The 19,342-nt window shown below is 38.8% G+C and overlaps 2 protein-coding genes across 2 annotated transcripts in view; one reads left to right on the forward strand and one right to left on the reverse strand.

Moving 5' to 3' along the window:
- SLC25A12 (solute carrier family 25 member 12) overlaps positions 1–7,803 on the reverse strand; it is a 180,412-nt gene extending 172,609 nt beyond the window's left edge. The window contains exon 1 of the mRNA XM_012781934.2: positions 7,627–7,803. Coding sequence (XP_012637388.1) covers positions 7,627–7,644 — 18 coding nt within the window. The 5' untranslated portion in view covers positions 7,645–7,803. The remainder of the gene's footprint in view (positions 1–7,626) is intronic.
- METAP1D (methionyl aminopeptidase type 1D, mitochondrial) overlaps positions 7,529–19,342 on the forward strand; it is a 73,940-nt gene continuing 62,126 nt past the window's right edge. Inside the window, 2 exon segments of the mRNA XM_012781938.3 lie at positions 7,529–7,552; positions 7,555–7,957. Coding sequence (XP_012637392.1) covers positions 7,529–7,552; positions 7,555–7,957 — 427 coding nt within the window.

Genomic DNA, 19,342 nt, shown 5'->3' on the forward strand with positions numbered 1-19,342 from the left:
ATTCAGAACCCAGAACATAAAGATCCTAAATGCTTTCAGAGGGTAAAACGTAATCTGGGGGAAGAGAGGAAATTTAGCATTAGATTTGTCAGCCATACTGATACATGATGCTAAAAGATAATCGAACCATATCTTCAAAATTCTGATGGAAATTGTTTTGAACCTAGAATCCTAATACCCAAACTATCAATCAAGTGTGAGAGCAAACTAATGGTGGTTTTAGAAATACAAGAAACCAGAAAATTTACCTCATACTCTTTCTGATGAAGTTACTTGTATGATCTATTTTAGCAAAATGAAGGTGAAATCAAAGAGCATGTAAGATGGACAGTACAAGAAATAGTAAAACTAATTTGATTTCAGGAAAAAGAAACCTCAGGATGGCAACTGAGTAGCACGTTTAAAAAAGTAATTGGTCCAAATTAGAATAGGAAATTATGAACTCTAGAAAAAAAGTCTGTACAAGTCAAAGTCCAAATATACTAAACTACAGTTGGCATGGCTTTGAGCAGTAACTAGAAACAAAACCAGTTCAAACTGGTTGAGTATGGCATCAGAATGGGAAAGGGTAGAATGATAGAATATTGCTTTTCATTGTAAACCTTTTTATAACTGTATGGGTTTTTAAAAACTATTCCCATGTTACTTTGATATAAAAATTTTTAAGTTTAAATAAAATTACTACAGGTATTTTGTTCAACTGAAGCTCCATATAATTGTCAAATAAAATACAACTATAAATCAAGGAAATAAAAGTTTACCTGAAGCAGGCAAGTGGCATCTTTAAACAATGAGACTGTGCTCTGCCTGATTTCCACAAACAAAGCAGAATTCATCAAAAGAAAAGATAGTGAAAAGCTTTCTTTAAAAAAAAAAAGAGCAATACTCAATTCTTTTCTTTGGAAACTGATTCTCAAGGGAATCATCATTTACAATGCACTTTATTTGGTAAAGAACTAATCTGAAAAAAAAATTTGTTACCAAAAGTAAATTGTCTCCATCTTTGATATCCTGGTTCTATGAGTCAACAGACACTAGATGTAAAACCAAAGCTCTGAAAATTTATGTCATAATTTCTTGGACTTCCCATTAACTCTGTGGAGAAATATAACCCAATAAAAGTGTAATGTCATCACTTATGAATATCTGATGAGCTCTTGTATATAGGACACTATAAGGAGTATTGTGTAAATGTAACAAAGTATTTTTTTTAAAAACTTCCAGTGTTACACACAGGCTGGAAAAGGAATGAATCTTCTCTCCTGCAATCTTTCTGGGCCTCGCTGTCTTTATCTTAAAATCAGAAGGGCTAGGGTTAGAGTTGTATAAGGTGATCTTTGAAGCCATTTTCAGTTCTTCAACTGTATTTGCTCTCCTCCATCTTAATAAAAGACTGGTTGGAAAATGTGCTTTGGTCAGACTCTCAGTTCACCTGGACGGTTCTTTAAATGTTTAATTAATAATTTTGGCAGGTGAATCTGTGTGGAAGTCTTCGGCTATACGTGTTTAACTGGCTCTCTGAATCCCCTTTTGTGAAGGCCGTGGGGGCCACCACAGTGAGGCTTGTTTGCTGTCTGCTCCTAGAGCAGCTGCCGCTTTTCTTCCTTTATCCTTTAGCAAGCAAAAGAAAATGCAGTGATGTTTGTGCGTGCTTCAGATGAGGAGAATGCACTCGAGACAGGTTATTCTCCGGGCTAAAGTGGACGGGGTGAGCACAGAGGAGCTCAGCTCAATGGGAAGAGAGGTTGAGGCAGCATCTGCCCCCTTGTTTGTTTCAACAGTTTCAGTCTTGAATATAGAATGTGTCCAGTGAGAGACAAGCAGAAGAAGTTAAAAAATGCACTACTGCTTACTTTTCTCAGCCAGTGTGGTTAGTGGAGGTGGAGAGTGGGAGCAGAGAAAGGGACATACAGCTAGTTTTCTTTTTCTATTAATGCCTTAAATGCTTCCTTATTTCATAATCTCCACTTTGTTTTTCCTTAAATAATTTTAAAAATATCTTCATTTATTATTATTTCTTTTTTTTTTCATATCTCAGTAAATGAGAACACAATCTCCACTTTGGAGTTCCTTATTGCAGTCTATTTTGTGTAACTGTTAACTGACCGAGGAATACTATTTCATACATATAGAGGGGAAATATAAAAACCATAAAAATTTTCAGTCTCTAATGTTAATGGTCAAACTGCTCTCCATACAAACTGGCCTCACGCAGTCCTACAGGACCATATATCTTAAACCAAACACGCTAAGAATTTAACAGCAAACACAGAACCATAAATCAAGCAAATGAATAAGCAAAGATAGAAAAATAAGATAACCAGGAATGTGCCATCACTTCAGGAGAGAAAGGGAAAAAAGCCTAGGAAAATATGTAACCTTACAGAAGAGTGGGAAAAAAAATCAAAGAAAGACGAGAAATAGCTGCAGAGTGCAGGCAAAAAGAGAGAGAATGTGTAGTAGACTGCAGTAAAGACACAGGTGATATTGTGTGTTCCTTTCCTTTTGCATGTGTTTTGCCTAGTCTTCTGTCTTTTATTCTGTATAGATATGTGATTGGTTATGGTAAAAATGGACACCTTCCCTTAGAAAGTCCAGCCAATGGTATCTGCATAGAAAAAAGTATAGACGGATATACATCAACTTGGTACCAGTGCTTACCTGAGAAGAATCTGGGGGACTTCTTTCTATATCATATATTTCTATATTTTTGGAATGTTTTTCAAAGAGCAGTATGACATGTGTAAACAGAGAAGAAAAAACAGACTTTAAAAAAAAGAGGAGATGGAGAGAGCATTTTCCTTTCTCTTCTTTTATGAGTATGGATTAGAGATGCTAAAGGAAGCATTAGTTCCCTTTCTCTCACCTTCATCTTTGCAGGAAGTGAAGGAGATTGAACAGGTACAATTTCCTGGGAACTTATATAATTAGAGTTCAGCAATTCTCTCAGTTCGTGGTAGCCAGGGATGGCTACAGTCTGCGACCCCTCACACCTGGCGTTGTTCCTATGGGGTTTACAGTTGAGAGGGTATAATTTGGTCTTTCTTTATGGACAATCTTATGAGCATGTCATTCCCAGATTTCTTATTAGTTTCTTCAGAACAAGACAATATAGTATCTTCTTGGAGCCCAGAGTAGGCACTTACATATTTATTGATTGGTTGATTTACCGCTATATTCTCTTAGAATTTTTTTTTTTTTTGCCTTTCTTTTCTACTCTTAATGGAGTTCTTCATTCTCCAGAAGTGTATAAGCAGGTGCTACTTTTCAAGGGATTACCAATTTGGGAATAGATGGCAGCCTCTAATGGTTCACACTTTTATTGAGATTCCATAGGACAAATGCACACTTAGGCTTTAACCCAACTTCCCTGAGAGCCAGTCCCAAGAGATGAGGTCAGGGAAGCCTTGTATCTCAAGCCTGCACAGTTCCAAAGCCAACTTGACAGAAGCAGGAAGTATTATCAGAAAGTTCTAATGCACCAGTGAATGGGGTCTGGGAGCACCCTCATCTTCCTCCCTATACCCTTCCCTTCCCTTCCCTCAACCCCTGCCACTATAATAGGTGGGCTACTCCTCCAACAATGGATATGCTATTATGGTGAAGTGTTAAAACCATATTTCAAGTCAGGGTTGAACCAGGTTGAAATGGATGCTGGCCAGACTGGAACTGACACCAACTACTGCTCCCTTGGGATAATGATTTGGTCTTACCCTACAGCTAAGTTAGCCCTGCCTGGTCCCATCCTAGCCCCCTTACCTTTACAGTCCACTCAGGAGGATACAACGTGCTATTCATTGAGCCCATTTGGATTATGCCTATAAGTGGCTGTATATCCTTGAAATCTTCAGAATTTCAATGTGGGAGGTGCTCAGGTAGAGCAATCTCTTTAGAAGGGAATGGGACTTAAAGTTTCATTTGCATAGGAATTACATGACTGAGAAAATATCATTAGACAAATCAAAAATGGGAGTGGCAGGAGGGTCACATACAACTAAAGTCCTCTTATCCTGACTCCCTTTTACCACTGCTAAAGACCAAAGAAATGACACAAACAGCAAAGAGAAATCCACTTGATATTTCACAACTGCCTCATATATGGCATTACTTTTCCTTACAAAACATGGAATATTTATGCATTTTCTCTAAAAGTACCCCTCCATTACTCAGTAACATATCCATGATTGTCTCAAATGATTGGTATAGGAAACATGACATTCTGCCAGCAAGTTGGCTAAGAGAGTGTCTTAGAAACTGTCTGCCTGAACACATAATAATTCAAAGCTGGACCCTAATTTTACAGGGGTCCAATCAGCTACTAAGACAAGTCTCTGTGTACGGAGATGCAGGACTCCTAGGTCCTGAAATGTTTATTTGTCTTAAAATATATAAATAAATAAGAACATTTCCACACACTACAATTAGACAAACTAGAAGGCAGGATTAGAAATATTATTCTCCAACTACAGAGTAAAATGCTAAGAAATGATCCTGAAATCAAGTCGAACAGCCAATTTTTCTGATTCAGATGGCAAAAACCAAGAAGCAGGGTCAGGAAGGAAGAACGAAGGCACCTGGGTCTAGATGACAAATCCACTGAAGCTGGAGGTCCCAGGGCACCAATTTCCCCCAGCAGGCCATAGAACCTGCTTTGTGCCCAGTAGGAAATACCACATTATTTCAGTTAATTTTATAACATATTCATATATAACAATTTATTTTCCTAGAAACATATAAGCATCTTAGCCCCTATTTTATAGCCTATGTTTTAAAGTATCTTGCATTATAGGCAATCCTAATAAATACATAAAAATCTTAACTTGTGGGACAAGTTACAGGATAATGTACTACACAACAAAATTTATTTTTAAAAGGATTTACTTCATGTCACATAACCCCTTAGAGCATTTTAAATATGTAAAGATTAAATTAAAAATTCAATGCATATGTAACAGAAACCTGTATAATTTAAATTGTATCACAAACTATGTACAACTTTAGAAAAACTTACATGGTATAAGTCTATAATATCATTAAGTAGAAGGAGGAAAGAAAATTTGACTTTTGAAAAATATGCATATCAGAATTTATTTCTGATTTATTTTTTATAAATGAACATTTTAAAAATCAAAGTCCTATAAAACAATAATTAATCACAATAAAAATATTTTAATATTTAAGAATGAATTTTTAGACACAGAAACTAAAGGTCTTGAGTAGATTTTATTTTTTGAACCCTGATTTTGAAAAATTATTCAACTCCCAAATACAAAATCTGAATAATGGTGAGAATTCAAATCCATGAAGTGTCACAATATAGTTAACCTTCATCTCACAGGTAGGAGCGGGGGCAGAAATGGAGTAGTGCTGCGGTCCCCAACCTCTGGGCCGCAGACCGGTACTGGTCTGTGGCCTGTAAGGAATGCGGCTGCGCAGCAGGAGCTGAGGGGTGGCTGAGCAAGCAAAGCTTCATCTGTGTTTACAGCGTCCCCACGGCGCTCCCCATGGCTCGCATCACAGCCTGAGCTCTGCCTCCTGTCAGATCAGCAGCGGCATTAGATTGTGTATTATGGTGAGTTGTATTATTATTTCATTATATATTACAATGTAATCATAATAAAAATAAAGTGCAGAATAAATGTAATGAATTTGAATCATCTCCAAACCATCGCCCCCACCGTGAGTCCATGGAAAAATTCTCTTCCATGAAACCAGTCCCTGGTGCCAAAAAAGGTTGGGGACCGCTGGAGTAGAGAAGCTGACTCAACAGTGGTTACTCATCTAAATAGAAGCATTCTAATGCTCTGAATGCCCAGGATCACAGAACATTAAAAAGGCAAGGGATTTTAGATGTCAGTCATCTAGCCTTTTATTTTGTTGGTCAGTATGCATATATCCCACAAATTGATGATTTTGGAGGACAGATGCTGGCAGCTTTTAATCCTTCTAATGTCAGAAGGATGTGTATTAAAGAAGCCAAATCAAGGATTAGTGAATGAGCTATTCCCTGTGCAAGTTCACATATACTTCATTTTCAGTTCCTCCTAGATATTCACATTCCATAGTGAACTTATCAGAGATTTCCTCACTGGACTCCAGTATGCTGGTGCCACCTGGGTCCTCATAGTGTTTCCTTTTCCTTCTAGTTGTAGAGGAACAAATCGTGCATTTATTTTCCAAGGGTTGGCTGAGCTGAATCACATGAACATGTGTTCTATTTCAGATGTGTTTGAAATAGGGCTTACTGCCTTAAGGAATTTTTCAAGGAACATCTAGGTTTCTATCTTCTGCACACTTCCTGAGACACTATGCCCAGCTAATTTTCAGGCTCCTTTGCTGTACTCAGATTACTGGCCTCAGTTATACAGATAACAGATTTACCAAATTCAAAAACCCTCTCCCTGGAATTGATGTAAGTTTGTAAAAGGCAGGACTTGAAGTAACCTGTAGGGGTACATTTCATTCTCATCCTGGTACATCATATTTACCTCACCAGAAAGCATTATTTATCTTTATCTTTCAAGGTGACCCAAAACCATCCAAAACTAGGTCTCTAAGAATTATAGCATGTACCCTCTAATGAAGTGCCAAAATTCATTCTCTTTAAAAGTAAAATTACGCAGTCATTTAAAAAATGAGCTTGAGCTAAGTGTTCTACAATTTGATGTTTATGATGAGTAGAAAAAGCAAGTCATAACAATAATTATATGATTCCATTTATTTAATAAAATACTTACACATATTTGCCTGTAAAAAGCAAAGGTCTGGAATGAAGCACACAGTGGTTAACTGGGGAGTGGGTTTGTGCAGTGTAAAGAGGGTGAGGAAGGGAATTGCACTTTTTCCTTTACTCATTTCTGATCTGTCTAGATTCTTCACTTAGTGTGTAAACTAAATTCTTAAAAACGAATTAGAAGACATCACACACATTCACCAAGAAACCTTATCAATCTTCACTGCATTTAAAGTCCTGAAATTATCACATTTTCGGTTTAACTGGTTCCATGGAGAGTTCAATTCCCTCACCAGACATTCTTTGGGTATCAGGTTCTGTCCTGGGCAGGGAAGCCACCAGGACGAATAACAACTGGTCCATGACAGGATGGCATCTGCCCCAGAATACAGGTAACAGAAACAAGGAATTTGGTAAAATGGGCACCGTCATCAATAGGGATACATCAGCTCCCTCACTTGACCATAATTGGGCTTTGATAGGCTTCATGTCTTGGCAGTGCAATTGGCAGGTGTCATCCTTTTATTCTTAAATGTCAAATTTAGCATTAAGACTCCAGTTAATACTGCCAAGAGGGAGGTGTCCTTGGGGAAAGAGAAGTCTCCTGAACATACCCACTGGGATACCTAGAATAGATTTTGCAGCGGCACACAGATCCTGTCTTGTCTGGAGTCCCTGCTGAGAAATGTAGATCCTAGGACAGCAAAGGGGCAGCTGTGACTTTGAATCAAATTTTACCTTCTAACTAATCCAGGGAAATAATCTGCAACAGAGTGGCAGGCGATACAAAGTGCTATGTTGAACACTAGATTGTGCTTTTATTTTTTTCCGCCCAACTTCACGTTTCCATGCACCAAAACATTGATGCTATAAATATTGGATGCCACGCTTACCTGACAGGCTTCTTCCATCCCACCTAGGCGCGGGGGCTCGGAGCTAGCGCGCGAGCCGCGGCTGGAGCCCGCCTCTCGCGGCCGGAGCGGGCTCGGCCGGCCGCGGGTGCCGCTGCTTGCCCGGGTGCCCGAGCCGCTCCCCCGCCAGCGCTCCCGCAGTCGGCCCCCCGCGCGCACGCGCGCTCCCCTCTGGCGGCTTCGGCGCCTCCGGTCTTCGGCGGCGCTGCAACTGGACCGTTCCAGCGGGAGGGGCGGCGAGCGAGTGCTCGCGGCCACGTGACCGGCGCCAACATGGCGGCGCCCACCGGCTTCCACCTGCTCATCCGCAGAGGTAAGAGCCTGGAGGACAGCCCGCAAGGGTTCGCACCGTCGGTCGCTCGCTACGCACCCGGGTTCAAAGGGATGCACTGCACGCCGGCGCTCAGACCTCTCGGCGCACACAAATGTACTTTCAGTCCCACGGAGACTCTCAGCACACACGATGACACATTCACATGCCGCAGGAACACACACACATATTTGTTCACTTATCACTGGCCCAGACCACATCACTGTATGGCATCTATTCGCAGTTACTCGTTGATATTTATGGGCCATTGTCTGAAGTTTTCTTCCTCCACTTAAGTTGTATGATTAGTGTAAGCAACATTTATTCTGACTGCCAAGCGAGGACACCTATAGTAACTCCGAAATGCATCTGGACACCCAGTTGTCTTCTCTAGAGCTATTCTGTAGGCATGTCTTTTGGGGAACTTGCCAAATGTGATTCTTCTCTTCCAGTGACTTAAACTTAAGAGAAGACACGACGTCTGGGTAGTTCTAAATAGGTATCATCCTGCTTGAGTGTTGAGATTTTAGTAAATGCACAGATACTTTTGCAACTGAATTGGAGAGATCTTTGTTGGATCTGAACTAGGTTCTGAATCGTTTTGGAAAAGAACTAGGAAGTTGTTTCAAGGACAGGGGAGAGGAAAACTAAGTATTTTGAGAGGCTACTTAAGTGTCAGCCATGTAGGAAAAGTGCTGTGAGGTAAATGTCATTTTCATAGTAATAGCTACCGTTTATTAAGTGCCTTTTAAGTAATGATATTGTGTTAAGCACTTTACATATGCTAGTTACCTTTTAAAACCTAGTGAGCTAGGAATTATTCATTCTTTGCAGACAGGAAAAGTGAGGCCAGAGAAGTTAAGTAATATGACTAAGGTCACACAGATGGTAAGAGGCAGAATGTGCATTTGAACATGACCTTAACTTTTTTTTTATAAGGCTCATTTATCTTTCCTGCCTGGCATGATCTTTCCATAGAAGTCAGTGTGCAAAGTTTAGATGAGACAGGACAAGTATGATGAGTGTGTATAAAAAGTGAAGATGATGTTTTTAGAGTAGAAGAAGGTTTCTAGGTGAATGGACTTCAGTATTTCAGTGTTAATGGAGATAAGGAGCCACAGGAAGATTTGAGGTGAGAGATATGTAAGGAGAAGGTGACGTAGCAAGCATTTTGGACTGGTTGCATGGAAGAATGGAGGTCAACATGAAAGTGTAGCCTTATGAAAAGAGAGCCAATTTACATCTCTTAAGATCTGGGCTCCAGTCCAAACTCTATTTACTAATTAAGTTACTTTTCTATTTCCTCTTTTCACAAATAATCGTGTTTAGACTTCATTTTTGTGTACTTCAGATAATGGTGAGGAGAATCTGGGAAGATACTCAAGGTAAAGAGCCCCAAATCCCATCAAACCATATGTATGTGTAATACACGCATGTATGTACATATGTATTTTTATATCATATATGTGTATATATAAAATCTCTGTACATTACAGAAATAATCTTTCTTTCTTTTTGATCACTTATGATTTTGTGATCCATAATCCATAATCCATTATAATTCATCCCACTATACCCCAGAGTGCTGCAACAACCAAGAGATGGATCTTCTGATTAGAAGAGGAAGAGAAAATATGTCATCAGAAAGAGATTTTGGTGGTGGGGAAAGGGACCCTTTCTAGACTATCCATAGCTAGTTTTAAATTGCAGACAGGTACCTGCTACCTGGTACCCGTCCCCTGCTCAGAATTGAAAAGGAAGGGTAAATTCATGAAGTCTTCTTTCCACTGACTTTCCCCTCTTCACCCATTTAGACTGATATAACTCAATCCACTACAAGTCTTTATATACCAGGATTAATCATCAGCATCTATGTGCATCTTTTGCTTGTGCAATACAGGAAGACATTTTTTAACCTCTTAAGAAGGGCATGGGGTTTCTTTCATGATGCTAGGTAACAGTAGTTACCTAGCTACTTACTCCTAACTAGATCGTTAATTCTTGTTGAACAGGAACTATGTGTTATGTATCTTTCTATCTTTATAAGCATAGTACCTGGCTAAAAGTTAAGATTATTAAAAGTATAACAAATTGAGAGGCTGTTAAGACTTGTTCTCTTCCATCATGATCTAAGGGATTGGTAGAAATTATGAATATTAACAGTGAAAAGGGGAAAAGACAGATCAGCCTCTTGGAACCAAGAGAGAAGGTAACAAGATCCTTTCAGGAACTAAAGTATTCCTAGGTGTTATCACTGGCAGGAAATCCCAGACTCAAGAGCACAGAATCCCTACCCTGGGCCCCAGAAACTCTCTCCAAGCTTAGTCTCTCACTCCCAACCCCACTTTACTGGAATCCCTGTTTTAGCTCCTGAAGCCACAAACCAAGATTCCAGTGAGTATGGGAAGGAATGGAGAAGGCAAGTAAGGAGGCATATTTTCTCCTTTATGCCCGTGTTTCCTATATGAGCTGGTCTCCCCTGGATTGCTTCCTATTTGATTTTGTCAGACTTTCGCTAGGCTCTTCTATTAGGCTTCTCCTGATAACTTCTCTGCTGTCTGGAATGTGAGCTTCTTACAGGCAAGGCTCTTACATTCTTCATCTTACTCTCCTTTAAACCTGCAGTACAGTGTCCGCACCTACTAAGTACTCAATTTCATAACTAAAAGGCCTTCATATTGCAATCTCCAAAAATATTTTTGAATAAATGTTATATGGTAAGTTTAAAGAGTAATTTGTCCCTAAATGTCAGTTTTCTTTACTTGGTAGGCTAAGATAGTGACTTTATTCCTGTTTCCTTGCTTGCTTGTGTGCTGATGTGTGCACATGCTCTCTCTCTCTTTCTCTCTCATTGCATCTCCATCCAAGAATAATTTAAGACAATTTTACTTGTGCCCACCTTTTTTGGCAATTGTGAGAATTTCATTTTCATTCCAGGTAATTTGAATTGTGAGTTAGACTTATTGGAGATAATTAGAAAAAAAAGAGATTAGAATGGGGAATGGAAGAATCTAAAGGAGAAGTGCTTGAGGTTTGAGCATTGTAGCACTGGGAGAAATGAGATGAAGGAAGTGGATGGAAGTAAACCCTTGGACCTACGCTCTATCCTGCTGTCCTTCCATAGTCCATTTGGAGGGAGTTGAAGCTAGTGAGGGGAGAGAGACTGGACTGTGGCAAGCCCTGCAGAAAGTCTAAGCAGAAAGGCCCAATTGGTTGGTATGTGAAATAGTTTGGCCTTTCCAGAGGGAAGCCTCTATGGCAATGTCAGTATCAAGGTGTAAAGTATACATAACTTTTACCTAACAGTTCTGCTTCTAGGAATTTATCTTAAGAAAACAAAAGGATGAGTGCACAAAGATGTATGAACAAGACTGTAACTTTGTATTAATAATAATTGGGAAATAGTAGACAGGATCTGAAATGTCCATCGGTAAGGGAATGGCTAAATAAATTATGGTTCTTCCATGTGGTGGAGTGCTATGCAGCCATTAAAAAAGACTATGTAGATGTACTGTAGATTTATAGTCATTGACATGTATTTAAAAAAAGGCAGAGTATAGAACAGTATATCCCACTTATGTAAAATTATATATTTAAGTTTCTTAATGTGTATATATGCATAAAGAGATCTGGAATGATGTTCACCCAAATATTCATAGCTATTATTTCTAGATGATGGGATTGAACTTATCTTTACCTTCTTTATATTTGATATGTTTGAATTTTATATATGGAACAGATAGCGTTTTTATTACCTAAAAAAGTAATTTATTAGTATAAAAAATTGAATTAAAAGGTATTGACAGCACAAGTATGTTCCTTTGTGATTACTTCATTATTTTTATGTGAGAATAACTTTTCCCATTTAGAGATGATTACTATTCATTTCCATTTTGCTTTGTTTTTCATTTCTTAAAATATTATATCTCTATATAAATCATTTTATTAAAATATGTGACAGTTGTGTACTTTTATTAGTCAACTTATTTTTCACTGGTACTAGTTTAAACATCCTTTATATATTATGTTTCTCAAAATTTTTAAGAAAAAGCCAAAAATAAGTAAAGTGTAAGCTCTATATTTTATTCTCATGGCTTATGGAAAGGCCAAATTTTTAACAATGTTATTATGTTTTTGGAGGAAGAATTAGGGGAGTAGGTTAACAAGAAAACCTACTTTTCAGTAGGTCCTTCAGTCCAACGGTCTGAAGGACAGTGAACTGGCTCTCTGTTTAAAAAGTTTGAGGGGAAAAAAAAAGTTTGAGGACCCCTGTGTAACTTGTAACATAGGAAAAGAACATCTTTAAGATTTCCTTGATCAAAGAATGGTAAATGTAAGTTTATTCATTTATATTATATAATTTAAGATACATATAATGCTTCTAATATTTTATTTACTTACTTTTATTTTAATAAATATAAAAAATATTTAAAAGTGCTTTTGTTAACTTGTGGCCATAGATTCCTCCAATGAGAATTCTCTTACCTTAGTGGTTTTCCAAAAATTTAGTAGGGGAGGGGCTGTTGTACATCATGAATTAAGTAATTTAAACTTTGTTAACTGACCTGAGATCCTTGCTATCTTGTATAGCTTCCCTAGGAAAATGTATACTCAATTTTACCAAAGCAACTTAGAATTAAACTTTTGGAATACAATTCATGGGTTATTTGGAAAATGCTAATTTTGTGTGTGTGTGTGTGAGACAGAGTCTCCTTCTGTTGCCCAGGCTAGAGTGGCGTGGTGTCAGCCTAGCTCACAGCAACCTCAAACTCCTGGTCTCAAGCAATCCTACTGCCTCAGCCTCCTGAGTAGCCAGTTGGGACTACAGGCCGGTGTTACCACCCCCGGCTAATTTCTTCTATTTTTAGTAGAGACAGGGTCTCGCTCTTGCTCAGGCTGGTTTTGAACTCTTGACCTCAAGCGATTCTCCTGTCTCGGCCTCCCATAGTGCTAGGATTACAGGCATGAGCCACCACACCCAGCCAGAAAATGCAAATGTTGATAAGGAGCTTCCTATTTATTAGTTAAACTATAGTTCTATTGATAGCCAGAGAATAGAAGTGCAGTTTTACTGTACTATATTTTTTTTAACAAATTTATTACAACTCTATTATAATATGGCTTCTGACTACATAAAGACATACTTACAATCAAATCATGGTCCTAAAGTCATAAGTGTTCCTAAAGCCATATGCTTGTATGTTTTTTGAAAAGCTTTGTTTACTTGTATGTTTATTGAAATAGCTTTTTTATAACACAAATAGCTCCTGCCTTTCATTGAAATTATGAAATTTCAATGCATAGTACAGGCATATAGACTCTCAATGATGAATGCTTTGCAGTCATTAAAAAAATGATGTAGACCTATATTTGTTGACATGGAATGATGTCCACAAATTATATTATTGGGGAAAAGCAAGTTAAAGAACAATATAATACAATCCCATTTTGTAAAATCAAATAACAATATCTCCATTTGTATCTATCTGTGTCTTAAGTTTATAACACGTAGACAGTGAGACTGGCATACACTTAAATATTCACGATGTTTATGAAACGCTGACTTTCCCCAAGCATTGGAAATCTGTGAAAATGCAGAGTGGATACTACATATCTTAGGGAACTTGGCAAAGATGGGGGAAGTATTATATGTACACAGAGCTTCATTTGAACAACATCTTGTTTTATGGTTAAAACAGCTTACTCTTGTGGAGATTGGATTTTCTTTTTAGTTTTTGAATATGGAGAATGTTGAACATAACACAAAAGCGGAGAGAACAGTATATTGAACTCCCACATATCCATCATCTAGTTACAATAGTCATCACCTTATGGCCACTTTTGTTTCAACCATACCCCCAGCCATTTCACCTTCCCACAGCTGGATTATTTTAAAGCACATCCTAGATATCATTTTATTTTATTTGTACATTTTTCATCATGTACCTCTAAAAGATAAGGAGGCTTTTTTTCTTCATATGTTGTACTTTTCATTTATAGAATTTCCATTTGATTCTTTTTTTTATAGTTTCCATATCTGTATTGAGATTTCCCACCTTTTCACTCATTATGTTCATTTTTTCCTTTAAATATTTGAATACACATACTTAAAATGGCTATTTTAAAGTCTTAGTCTGTTAATTCTATCATCTGGGTCATCTCAAGGTCTATTTATGTTTTATGTATTGCATTTTTTTTCTTGATTGTATGTTACTTTTTTTTTTTTATTTTGCTTCATGTAATCATGTAACAACTGTATAAGTGAGATAATGGATCATATCTTGGCAGACATTATGTTGTTTTTCTTTAAAATACATCGAGTGTTCTAGTAAACAGTTTGTTAAATCTGTTTGATTCTGCCAGGCTTAGTTTTTTATTCTTTGTTAGGATGGATCTATTTGTATTTTGCCTTTAGTCTTAGGAGGTAGCCCTTACTCTGGTGTAGAGGTCAGCAAACTTTTTCTGTAAAGGGCCAGATAGTAAATATTTTAGGTTTTTGCAGACAATCTCTGTTGCAACTACTCAACTCTGCCATTGTAGTGCAAAAGCAGTGTAGATAGTTCATAAATAAATGAGCATAGCTATATTCCCATTTTGTTTTATTTATAAAAACAGGCAGCAAACCTGATTTGGCCTGCAGGGGCCTTACTTTGCCCGCCCTGCTCTGCTAGTGCATGGTTCTTACTCCTAGGCGTGGTCTTTCTGAGGTCTCAGTTGAATGCCAGAGGGGCTCAGTGAGGTCTGTCTACTCTGGTTGGACTAAGACTCCAACTTCTCCCAGCACTGGAATCTCCATTCAGCTCTCAGCCTGCAGCAGATGGTATCTGGTAGACCTTGTGGAGTGTCATCTAGCTCTTGGATGCCTCTTTTCCAGTATACTGCCCCACAGATCTCTCTTCTCTAACTCTTTAGCTAAGCAGCAAGACACTCTGCTCTGCTTAGGCCCCACCCCCAGTGCTACATTTGGGAAGGTTTTCCAAGGTAGAAATCTGGGGCAAATGTGGGCTCATGTTGTATATTGTTTTCTTTTAAGATTCACTGTGCTGCATTGCCTAATGTCCATGCCCAAAACCAGTTGCTTCACATGTTTTGTCTAGATGCTTAAGGCATGAGGGAATTCCAGTACCAGTTATTTCATCATGCATAGAATAGCATGTCAATTTTTAAAAAAATCTATAGGTTTACATTCTCTGTTTGTTTTTCCTTTTTTTCTTGAAATTTATTTGTTGAAGCAACTGGTTTATCTGTCAGCCCTTTGGGGTATTCCAATTTCTGGATTTTGCTGATTGTATTGTATTCCACTGGTCTCATTGAAGATGTTCCTCTGTAAACTGGCAGTTAGATCCAAGGCCTGACTAGATTTAGGTTAGACTTTTTTGGGGGGGTAAAAGTACTTAATAGGTGGTGTTGCTTTTTGTGACATTAGTGGCCATTTGTAATCATTACCTGGCTCCAGTAATTCATTAAGAGTTTACAGAATGATAATATTTTAATTTAGTTAGTCCTTCTTCATTTTTCAGCTAGAAAATATCTATAAAGAGAAACTTTCTCATCAAGTATTTGATTATCTGAATGGACCCTATCTTGGCAGGGAAAGTTAAATGCTTCATTAAGTCTCTTTATTTACCAGTTTTTAAAATACTGTAGTCCTCCCTTATCTGTGGCAGATTTGTTCCAAGACCCCTAGTAGATGCCTGAAACCTTAAGTATTACCAAACCCTATATATATTGTACTATGTTTTTTTCTATACATATATACCTTTGATAAAGTTTAATTTACAAATTAGGCACAGCAAGAAAGTAACAACAACAATAATAATATAGAACAATTATAACAATATAGTATAATAAAATTTATGTAAATGTAATCTTTCTCTCAGAATACCTTATTATACTTTACTCACCCTTCTTCTTACATCACCCTGGTGATGTGAGATAATAAAATGCCTATGTGATGAGATGAAATGAGGTGAATGACAAAGGCATTGTGACTTAGCATTAAGCTATTATTGACTTTATGATTATATATTAGAAGGAGGATCGTCTGCTTTGGGTGATCCTGGATTTTGCAGCCATGATGATTTTGATGGTTGGATGTCAGGAGCAGATGACAGGCAGGTTGCATACAGGGCGTGGATCTGATGGATAAAGGGAAGATCCACATCTTGGACAGGATGGAGTGGACCAGTGAGAGACTTCTTCATGCTACTCAGAACAACATGCAGAAACTGATAAGGGATAAGTAGAGAGATTGCATGCCGAGCTGAGACCCAAGTGGAATTAGAGGCAGCATATTTGTAGTGGCCTCATTCATTGCCACTGTGTGATTTTCTCCAAATAGACACTGCCCTGGGTATGTAAAAGAGTGGATGTAGATGGTTGGAATGCCTGGAATTTTCCAGATGGATGCACTAGGACCAGGGAGTAAGAGAGGCAGGGGGTTGGCAAGAGGGGGATTGAACTAACGAATCAGAGAGTGCAACCTAGGCTGGAAACTTCATAAGCACATAGACTGTTTCTGTTTGCTTGTATTTGCATCCATCGTTGTTAAAAAGAATAACCTGGAGGGTAGAAGAAGTCAAAAGAGAAGAAGCTGATAGTTTGCGGGAAAAGGAGTTGTCCAAAGATGAGAATTCCCAGTCAAAGGCCAAAGAACAGGAATCATGGAAAGCAAGAGTGAGAGAACAGGAAGGGTGGTGTAGGGTCTGGAGTTTCATGGTGGAGGTGACTTTGAACTGGAGCAAACAGTTTTTAGTTTAATTGTAGAGAGCAGCCTCATCTGTGTAATACCGCGGAGCAGTGTAGCAGTGCTCTGGGATTAAGAGGAGGGAAAGATAACTTGGGGCTGGGAGGAGGCAGAGCAGGGAATGCAAAACCAAGTGGGTCAGAAGTCAAGACATGTTTAGAGGATTCTGGACCAGAGGGCTTGGTGGGAGCTGAGAGTTTGTGTAGAGGAGTCATAGGAGATGAAGGTTAATATCACAGCATCAGATTGTGGAGAACCATGAAGGCCAACTTAGGGTCTACCTTACAGGCAGCAAAGACCACCGAAGGTTTTCGACAAGGAAGTGAAGTGGAGTCTCCATTCTAACCTGCTGCTGGTGTGTTCTGGATGTGTTGGGAGGGAAGGCCATTGCAGTCAGCGGGAAGAGAGTGGCAGGAATGAAGTGAGGGGCCTGGACTAGTGTAGTGACTGCGGGATAGAAAGGCAGAGATGGGTGCAAGAGAAACGGTACAGAGGAGAAATCAGGACCTGGTGACTTGTTGGAAAGGGGACCTGAGAATGGAGAGGAGCCATCAAAGCAAAAAAGAAGGAGTTGGAAGAACTGAGAGCCTAGTCCAGAAAGAGTCTCAGGAGAAAGTTTCGGGATGACTAAAGATCAGTGAATTTGGCCACTAGGAGATGATAGTGACTTGGACCAAAATTTAGCAGTAAAAGGAACTAATTATGAACAGTGATCATTGGTTGTAGTTGTAGAGAACAGTGGAGGGTTTTTTTCCCTTTTTGTTTTTTTAAATATTAATAACAACTTTTTTGAGATATAATTCACAGACTGTACAATTGACCTATTTAAGGTATATAAATGTAGTGGTTTTTAGTATATTCACAGAGCTGTGCAGGCTTCACAACAATCAATTTTACATTTTCATTACCCCAAAAAGAAAGCTCTTACCCATTAGCAGTCACTCCCCTATTCCCCCAGCCCTTCCAGCCTTGGGAAACCACCAATCTTTCTGTTTCTGTGGATTTGCCTTTTCTGGACATTTCATATAATGGAATCATACAACATTCAGTTGTTTGTGACTGGCGTCTTTCACTTAGCATGAGGTTTTCAAGATTCATCCCTATTGTAGCATATATCACTATTTCATTCTTTTTTATTGCTGAATAATATTCCACTGTATGTATAGATCATATATTCACCAGTTGATGGACATTTGGGTTATTTCCACTTTTTAGCTCTTGTGAATAATGCTGCTATGAACACTTGGGTACAACAAGTTTTTTGTGGGCATATGTTTTGTTTTTGAAATAGAGGCCCTGGCTGTGTTTAGAAGCAGAGAGAAGGAAAGAAGCTGGTAAGGAAAAAGGGCCACTGGCAATTCTGGAAATTAGGAGGCTTCCCAGAAAGACAGCAGACCTGAAAGAGATGGGAAGGAATGGCGGGAGGAGGAGGTTCCCTTGGAAGTGGGGAGGAGGTCTTTACCTCTGAGGCAAGAATGAAGGAAGAAAAGGAATTTCTTTTTCTAGGGATAGAAATACTTTAAAAATATATTTTCTAATTATAAAAGTAATACAAGGACAGCTGTGCTAAAAATGCGGGTCCTCAAGTCAGGCTGCTTAGGTTCGAATCCTGATAGTGCAACTTACTGGTTGTAGAACCTTGGACTCATTAGTTCACCTCTCTAAGCTTCAGTTTCTTGATTTGTAAAATGAGGGTGAGAGTACCTGCTTTACTGGGCTATGATGAGGAGTAGAAGAAATCATACCTGCAGAGTTATATCAGTTACCTATTGCTGTGTAACAAATTACCCCCAGACAACAAACACTTAAGTCTCAGTCTCTGAGGGCTGGGGATTTAGGGGCGTCTTACTTAGGTGGGTGCTTGTCGCTCAGGATTGCTTGTGAGGTTGCCGCTGTGCTGCTGGCTGGAGCTGTAGTCACCCCATGACTTGCCTGGGGCTGAAGGACCACATCCAAGCTCACTCATGTGGCTGTTGGCTGGAGACTTCTGTTTCTTGCCACCAGTGCCTCTCCACAGGCCTGCTCACAGCGGAGAGCTCGTGATCCCAGACAGAGAACCAGAGTGCACATGACAGAAGCCACAGTCTTTTATAACCAAACCTCAGAAGTGACTTCCTGTCACTTCTGTCATATGCTATTGATCACACAGTCCAGTACAGTGTGGCAGGGACTGGATCAGGGTGTGAATATCAGGGACTGATAGCTGGGCCGTGGGGGCTGCCTCGGAGGCTGACTACTACAACGTCACCATACGTGACACCATAAGCCCACAATAGCCATTCACAGTGGCAGTACTGAGACAGAGAAATGAGAGTAAATATCGACCACCATTTAGATAGAAAGAGTAGGCTTTTTTTAAAGTGATTTTTTTTCTTCTTAAAGAAGGCTGCTAGTAATATGACCAAGATTTGAAAAAATTTCTACCATATCCATAAGAGAAAGTTTATTAATTACTGAAATACTATCTTAGGAAAATTAACTTTTGATATTTCTTCTATCACTCACATTTGGAGTCTATATGTCACAACCTTGTTTCCCTTCAACTTAGCGTTGTGATAATTCTGAATTTGGGGCCTCACACCCTCTGTCTGTGTGATCAGTAAGATTATGATTTTCCTGTAAGATCAAATAGAAATAGATCA

Source organism: Microcebus murinus, chromosome 8 (assembly GCF_040939455.1).
Source record: "Microcebus murinus isolate Inina chromosome 8, M.murinus_Inina_mat1.0, whole genome shotgun sequence".
In the NCBI taxonomy this organism is placed as follows: Eukaryota; Metazoa; Chordata; class Mammalia; order Primates; family Cheirogaleidae; genus Microcebus; species Microcebus murinus.